At 47.2% G+C, this 7,886-nt stretch overlaps 1 protein-coding gene across 1 annotated transcript; it reads right to left on the reverse strand.

Moving 5' to 3' along the window:
* Window positions 1-953: 953 nt before the first annotated feature.
* On the reverse strand, window positions 954-6,927 carry LOC134222502 (uncharacterized). Its single transcript, XM_062701648.1, has 3 exons — window positions 5,433-6,927; window positions 1,924-3,159; window positions 954-1,690 (listed from the first exon to the last, which is right to left on the reverse strand). The coding sequence occupies exons 1-3, from the start codon at window positions 6,925-6,927 to the stop codon at window positions 954-956; spliced, it is 3,468 nt and encodes a 1,155-aa protein (XP_062557632.1).
* Between the last annotated feature and the right edge of the window lie 959 nt (window positions 6,928-7,886).

A 7,886-nucleotide genomic window follows, 5' to 3' on the forward strand; every position in this document is an offset into this window, starting at 1 on the left:
AGATCCGGATCTGGTAGCTTGCGGAGCGATGTTCCAATTAAGAAATGGCCAGGTGTAAGTGGTTCGAAGTCATTCGGATCGTCTGACATCTCCGTAATAGGCCTGGAATTCAGGCAAGCCTCTACCTGTACCAGAAGAGTGTTGAAGTCCTCGATCGTCGCAGGGTTATCACCGATAACTTTCAGGATGTGGATTTTTGCTGATCGCACTGCTGCCTCCCATAGGCCTCCAAAATGGGGAGCAGCAGGGGGGTTGAAGTGCCATTGTATGCCGTCCTGAGCACTGTCTTGGCTGACCCTGTCCTGGTGATGCTTACTACGAAGTAGATCGAACAACTGCTGCAATTGATTTCTTGCCCCAACGAAATTTGTGCCATTGTCTGAATACACCTCAGAACAATAGCCTCTTCTTCCAATGAATCTTCGGAATGCCTGGATGAAACGATTGGTCGAAAGGTCGGATACTAATTCCAGGTGAACCGCTTTTGTGCACATGCAGACGAAGAGTGCAACATATCCTTTCACTGCGGGTCTCCGGGGTCCTGGGCGGATATGGACGGGGCCGAAATAATCGACGCCGGTCTTGGAAAATGGCCTTGCGACTGTGACTCTTGCCGCAGGCAGCTCTCCCATGAATTGCTGCACCGCGGTTGGCTTTACTCGAAAGCAGCGTTGGCAATTATGGACAACGTTCCTTGCCACACTGCGCCCCCTAGAGGCAAGTGCTTCTGCCGATTGTTGCCAATAGTAATTAAAGCCCGGCGTGGAGCAGGCGCTGTTGATAATGTTGGATCAGCATTCTGGTGAACAGAGGACGAGCAGGTAGGACCATGGGGGTTTTGGCATTATCCGACTCCTGTGAGGGACCGAATCTCCCGCCGACTCGGATTACATTGTCCCTTGACAACTTTGGATTGAACCATCGTAGTGATGAGCTCTTTGGTATTGGTTTCTTCAGAGAAAGAGATTTCCATTCGCTCGAGAATTCTTCCTGTTGAAGTTTGCGTATGATAGTGATTTCGGCTCCTTCCGCAGTATTCGAATCAAACGCTGCCAGATTGCTGTTCGCCTCAGCACATCTGTGTACGAAGGGAACTTGGAAATGTACCAGCCCACAAAACCTTCGGGCTTTTCATTAGCACAATGTGCTGTTGAACGAAACTCTGCTTCAACATCTTGTGCAACGGGAGTTGCTGATGAACTTGGCCATTCTTCTCTCATCTTCTTGAGCCATGGTGGGCCTTCCCACCATAGTGTGCAGGTATGGATTTGATCGGGTCCAATACCTCGGGATATTAGGTCCGCCGGATTGTCCACTCCGGCAACATGGTTCCATGAATATTTTTCGGTTATTCGTTGGATCTTGGCTACACGATTGCCAACGAATGTTGTCCACATTGAAGGATTTCCCTTAATCCATTGGAGAGCGCAAGTTGAGTCGGACCAAAAGAACACCTCCATTGGAACCTGGATCGACTCTAGGATTTTCTCTGCCAACTGCGCGGAAAGCAATGCTCCGCATAGCTCCAGCCGGGGAATTGATTGGCGCCTCAACGGTGCCACCTTGGATTTTGATGTCAATAAAGCAGCCCAAACTTCTCCTTTGTGATTCTCGCTCCGGGTGTACGCACATGTTCCATATGCACGCTCTGAGGCATCCGAGAAGATATGCAAATGAACCTTCGCTGATTCTGGTAAAACAACGCAACGTTGAATGATCAACTCGTTCAGTCGGGGTAGTTGATGGTGAAAAGCCTGCCATTCTGCCAGCAGCTTCAGGGTAAAGGCTGATCCCAGCCTAATCGGTTTCCTTCCTCATCTTTTTGTGTCCAAAGTAATTGAATGAACAGCTTCGCTCGCAAGATGACCACGCCGATCAGACCAAGTGGATCGAATAATGAGGCTATTATCGAGAGTACCTTACGTTTTGACAGATCCTCGTCAAAATTTGGAATACCGACCTTAAAGCGGAATTTGATACGATCGGTTCCTGGTAACCAAACCAAACCTAGGGTTTTCACGGATGGGTCGGGGTCTAGCGATACTTCTTCGGTATTGGCGATCGCTAGATTTTCCTTGGGAATGCCTTCCAATACTTTTGGACAATTCGACGCCCATTTCCTCAACGAAAATCCACCTTTGGATAGCATCGAATCAAGTTGGGTCCTCAGCTCCATAGCTTCCTCTTCGGTGTTCGTACCAGTCAGGACGTCATCCATATACACGTCCTTCTTGACAGCCCTTGCCGCCATAGGGAATTGGAGTTGCTCATCTTCAGCTAGTTGCTGCAGCGTGCGCGTAGCTAGATAGGGAGCAGGTTTGGTACCGTAAGTAACAGTGGTTAGCTCATACCATTGGATTTCGGATTGTTCATCTGTCCGCCACAAAATGGTTTGGAGAGGAATGTCGTCTTGACATATGAGAATTTGGCGGAACATTTTCTCAACATCGGCAACCAACATGATGCGTACCATGCGACAACGTAGGATGATTGATCGTAGATCGTCCTGGATTACTGGCCCTACCAGCAAGGCATCGTTGAGAGACGTTCCTGAACGTGTTTTGGATGATGCATCGAATACAACTCTAACCTTAGTCGTTGTGCTGTCCTGTTTGACAACTGGATGGTGTGGAAGGAAACACCTTTGGAGGGCACCCTCTTTCCCTGTATCGACCACCTTACGCATGTGCCCGAGTTGTTCGTACTCCACCATGAACTGCTTGTACTGTTCGTGTAGCTCTGGATCCCTATCCAGTCTACGTTCCAACCATAAAAGTCGTCGAACCACAATGTCCCTTGACTCGCCCAATTCGACTAATTTGTCATGGTTCCTTGGATACGATACGGTGTACCGTCCATTTTCGGATATCCGCACGGTTCGCTTGAAATGCTCCTCGCATCTCTCCTCTTCTGGGGAATAGTTGTTGCTGGTTTCCAATTCTTCGCAGCTCCAAAACCGATTAATCAGCTCCTCGAAACCGGTAGCCATTGCTGTGTAGCAGGATTTTTGGACTACAGCTCCGGCATCGTTGACCATACCAGAAACAATCCAGCCAAAAACAGAATCATTCAACGTCGGGAGCCCATTTCCCAAGGATATCTTTCTGGATTTGATGAGATCGAAGAAATGTTGGATTCCAATCACCAGATCGATAGCAGCTGATTCGAAGAAGGATGGATCTGCCAGTTCTACACCTTCAGGTGACTCTACGACACTACCCATAATTCCATTACCCATAATGCCATTACCCCGAAGGCCACTACCCCGAACGCCACAACCCCGAATAAGTCACTACCCCGAATGCCATTACCCCTAATGGGACACTACCCCGAATGAGCCAGTACCCCGAATTAGTCATTATTTCAAGTTTGTACTTCATTTTAAAGAAAAAAAAAGTTACTCAATAACAGTTTATTCATACTTCATATGAATGGGAAATAATTGGAACTGAAACTGTTTCAATGCAGTATGGAACTAAGTATTCTTACTCCGTAAGATCCCGTTCCACTTCGTATGGCACTCTTCAAGATTCCTGAATGGCAGGGGGAGATTATGCAGCACGTTTTCATGCACAATGCAGAGAGTTGGAGGCAATTGCGGTCCACGTCAGCATGGCTACTAGGGCAACAAGGTAGAAGTTGTTCCTAGGTGTAGTAAAAGCAACGGATTTTGGATGAAGCGTGGTCTAATTCTCAGATCGACGAGGGTGAATGGGTGAGTAAGAGTGAGTGAGTGATTAAGTGAGTGAGTAAGAGTGAGTGTGTGAGTGAGCGAGTAAGACTTAGTGAGCGAGCGAGTAAGAGTAAACGAGTAAGAATGAGTGAGTAAGAGTGAACGATGAAGAGAGAGAGCGAATAATTGAAAGTAAATGAGTGAGTAAAAGTGGATGAGTGAGTAAGAGTGGTTAAGTGAGTAAGAGTGGGTGAAGGAATGAGAGTGAGTGAATGAGTAATAATTAGTGAGACAGAGGAAGTGAATGAGTAAGAGGGTTTGTGTATGAGAGTGAGAGAAGAGGAGATCTTGTTTATCTTCGGGAAGTTGCGTTGACCTTAAGAAGGCTCGTTTCGCCTTCTAACGAGAAGACGTTACTTTTAAAAAGTAACCCGTCCATTTAAAGAAGACATCATCTCCTCTGTCTGCCTTATACCGGGCAAACGCGTCTATTTAAAGAAGGCATCATCTCCTCTGTCTGCTTCATACCGGACAAACGCGTTCATTTAAACCAAGACATTATTTCCTCGGTGTGCCTTATACTGGGCAAACGCGTCCATTTAAAGAAGGCATCCTCTCCTCTGTTCGGAGGCGCATAGTGGCTGGAAATCGTACGTACTTTGGACTCCGTAAGACGCTCCGATCGAATAGAGTTCGCCACCGTACCAAACTGACCATCTACAAAACGCTTATAAGACCGGTAGTTCTCTACGGGCACGAGACCTGGACGATGCTCGTGGAGGACCAACGCGCACTGGGAGTTTTTGAAAGGAAAGTGTTGCGTACCATATATGGTGGGGTGCAGATGGCGGACGGTACGTGGAGGAGGCGAATGAACCACGAGTTGCATCAGTTGTTGGGATAACCATCCATCGTTCACACCGCGAAAATCGGAAGACTGCGGTGGGCCGGGCACGTAGCCAGAATGTCGGACAGTAATCCGGTGAAAATGGTTCTCGACAACGATCCGACGGGAACAAGAAGGCGAGGTGCACAGCGGGCAAGGTGGATCGATCAGGTGGAGGACGATTCGCGGACCCTCCGCAGACCGCGTGGTTGGCGAAGTGCAGCCATGGACCGAGCTGAATGGAGAAGACTTTTATGTGCAGCACATGCCACTCCGGCCTTAGTCTGAAAATAATAATAATCCTCTCCTCTGTCTGTCTTATACCGGGCAAACACGTCCATTTGAAGAAGGCATCATCTCCCATGTCTGCCTTATACCGGGCAAACGCGTTTATTAAAAAAAAGTCATATTTACCCTGTATGCCTTATACCGGGCAAACTCGTTCATTTAAACAAGGCATCATCTCCTCTGTTCGCCTTATACCGGGAAAACGCGTTCTGTTGAAAAAAGGGTCTCTTACTCCCTTTTGTAGAATAGTACTTTTCCAGGTCATAATGACAGGAATATCAGTTAAAGATAATTAGAAGAAAAATCAAAACTGTTAGTTAAACTGGTTGGTTAAAAACTGTTGCAATTCATCGATATCTGTTGGTGTTAAACATAGTAATAGAAAACTATAGATTCTAAATGTTTTCGGGGTAATTGCCTTTCGGGGTAATGGATTTCAGGGTAGTGTCCCATTCGGGGTGATGGTTTTCGGGGTACTGTCCCATTCGGGATAGTGGCCTTCGGGGTAATGGCATTCGGGGTAATGGCATTCGGGGTAGTGGAGTGGAGCCCCTTCAGGTATTTTCCAATCTGCACGTCGGACACTTGTAGCTGGAAGATTCGACGTAACAGTCGGAAGAATGAGAAACTCCATGCTCTGCGAGAATGGTGAAATTCGCGACTTGATTTTAGCTTCAACGCGATGTCGCACCTTCATATTAGACTGTCCGATTCCCACAACGTCGATGTTCGAGCGCTTTCGTTTAATCTTCATTTTCTGACAGAGGCGCTCTGCCATGAAATTACATTCCGATCCTGAATCTAGGAGCGCCCGAGTTGGAAAAGCTACTCCTTCATCGTCCTCCACTAGAACGATGGCGGTGGCCAGCAATACTGGAGCTGAGTGGTTGATCGCCATATTGGAAGACACTGTTGTATCGACTGCGTTAGAATTAGTCTCACTGGAAAACTGTGCACTACTGGTGCTAGGTCGATCAGCAGAGGCACCTCTTCTAGAGGTATTTTCGGAATGGAAACACACTAGTGTATGATGCTTTCCCTTGCAACTACGGCAGACATATTTCGACGTGCACTCGTTGGCCTGGTGACCACGTCGGAAACAATTTCTGCACAGCGAATGGCTCCGTAGCAGTTTATCTCGAGATGACACAGACATCCTCTGAAACGCTGGGCATTGGAAGAGCAGGTGGGATTCTGAACAAGCTAAGCAGCGTAATCCAGTGCTGTAAACTGCATTGTGACTCGATCGGGTGAGCGATGGTTTTCGGGAAGGCATCTTCGGCGTTTCTCTTTTCTCGGAAGGTTTCAACGGAAGGGATCCAAGAATCTTGGTCCTGGTTTGCAGAAAGTCGATCAAATCCTTCACCTTATCCTGCTCCTTTGTAGCAGAATTCTCCTCCCAACAGCGCCTTGTGGTTGGGTCCAATCGGGAGCACATGATTTCCACCAACAGCAAGTCTTTGTAATCTGCTGGCTGGACGATTTGATCCAAAGTTTGGATTACACGTTCGAACTTCTCCAGCAACGATTGAAGTTCGGAAGCAGACTCCTTCCCGAGAGACGGTAATTTGAATAGCGTTTGAACCTGACGTCTTTTCAGCAACTTGCTGTCGTTGTACCGATTCATAAGTGTCTTCCAGGCTACTTGGTAGTTGATATTGGTGATGGCTAGTGGATCTATCAGCGACTTGGCTTCCCCCGCCAAGCAGCCCTTCAGATAATGGAACTTTTCGACATCAGGTAAGTCCGCTTTCAGGTGAATCAACGAAGTGTACAGGTCACGAAAACTTAGCCATTCGTCGATGTTTCCATCGAAGGTTTGCAGCTTAATCTGCGGTAGACGCACGTGTTCCGCCACATCATGCATCCCAGAGCCCTGTGCTCGATCGGAAGTGGCCTGACCAGGTTGCTCTAGCAGCTTCAGTAGATCCAAAATTCTCGTCTTGCAGTCCTCATATCGGTTAGCATACTCTGCACGCTCCTTGCCACAGCTTTCCTCTCCCTCGGGATAATCATCATAGACTTCGATTGCATTCAGCGCCTCGTTGATGTTTTCCCAGAGTCCGTCGAAATTCTCCATTCAAACAGTCAGTTGATTCGCCGTGGTTTCTGCATTGATTTGATCAACGAAAGTGCAGATTTCGTCGAAGAGACACTGGTGAGAGTTCGCCTTGGTTAACAGGATTTTAATCGACGGCACCCAAGACATGGTCACATATTTCACTTGCACCACAGACACAAAGAAATAAAGACTTCGGAAACAATTCGGTGCGCTGCTCTACAGCTATGCCGAATGAATGCTGATGTCAATCAAATCGTCCTCAATTAACGTTTAGTATCGGTTGACTAATCCAACTTCAACTCGATTCCCAAAATTTTCGTCCAAATTTGCAATGCCAGATCGATAATTCGAAAGGAAAACTTCAATGTAGTATCAACGGCTGAGTCCAGCTTCGGCTGGACATATACCAGTTCTCACTAACCTCACAAACAATTATTTGCTCCAAAATATCCAAAAACGGCAACAATTAAAAAAGTTTAAACTTTTTCAAAATGTGCGTAGAGTGCGTTTTACACCGGCTACCCCTCGCACATATGTTCCACCAAATTTCGAGAGACGTCGTAGGTACATTTAGCCAGTCAGTCGTGCGCATTCATAACAGATTCGGAAACAAAACAATCGGTGTAGTGAACTGTCGATCCTTGCTTCGGCAAGAACATATACTGAGTGCAGTGCAATATAATTATTTACCTTCGAAAAAGGAATCTCGTACGGCTGCACTCTTCCGGGTTGTGGTGTTGTACGGGTGAAGTGAGTTGGTAGTGTCGATACGCTAAGCTAATGCGATTGTGCTTCGGTGATTGATGACCAGGGACCATTAATCAATTCCAGTGATGTGTCGTCGGTTCGGGATGGATGCCAGTGTAGTGTCTCGGTTGTGTGCGTGTCCACTCGATTCGCACAGGTGATGGGATCGATGTTTGTTTACGTTCGCCGGGCAAGTTGATCGTCGAATTTTCGCGTGTGAAAATGAAGAT

Source organism: Armigeres subalbatus, chromosome 3 (assembly GCF_024139115.2).
Source record: "Armigeres subalbatus isolate Guangzhou_Male chromosome 3, GZ_Asu_2, whole genome shotgun sequence".
NCBI lineage: Eukaryota > Metazoa > Arthropoda > Insecta > Diptera > Culicidae > Armigeres > Armigeres subalbatus.

Excerpts from the sequence above, each read along its gene's own strand:
- LOC134222502 (XM_062701648.1), bottom strand. The coding sequence starts at position 6,927 with ATGGAGAATTTCGACGGACTCTGGGAAAACATCAACGAGGCGCTGAAT. Across the intron at positions 3,160-5,432 it reads GTCGAATCTTCCAGCTACAA|CTGCTATCGATCTGGTGATT; the intron begins GTGTCCGACGTG and ends TCTTCGAATCAG. Across the intron at positions 1,691-1,923 it reads TGACGAGGATCTGTCAAAAC|AATCAGCGAAGGTTCATTTG; the intron begins GTAAGGTACTCT and ends TTGTTTTACCAG.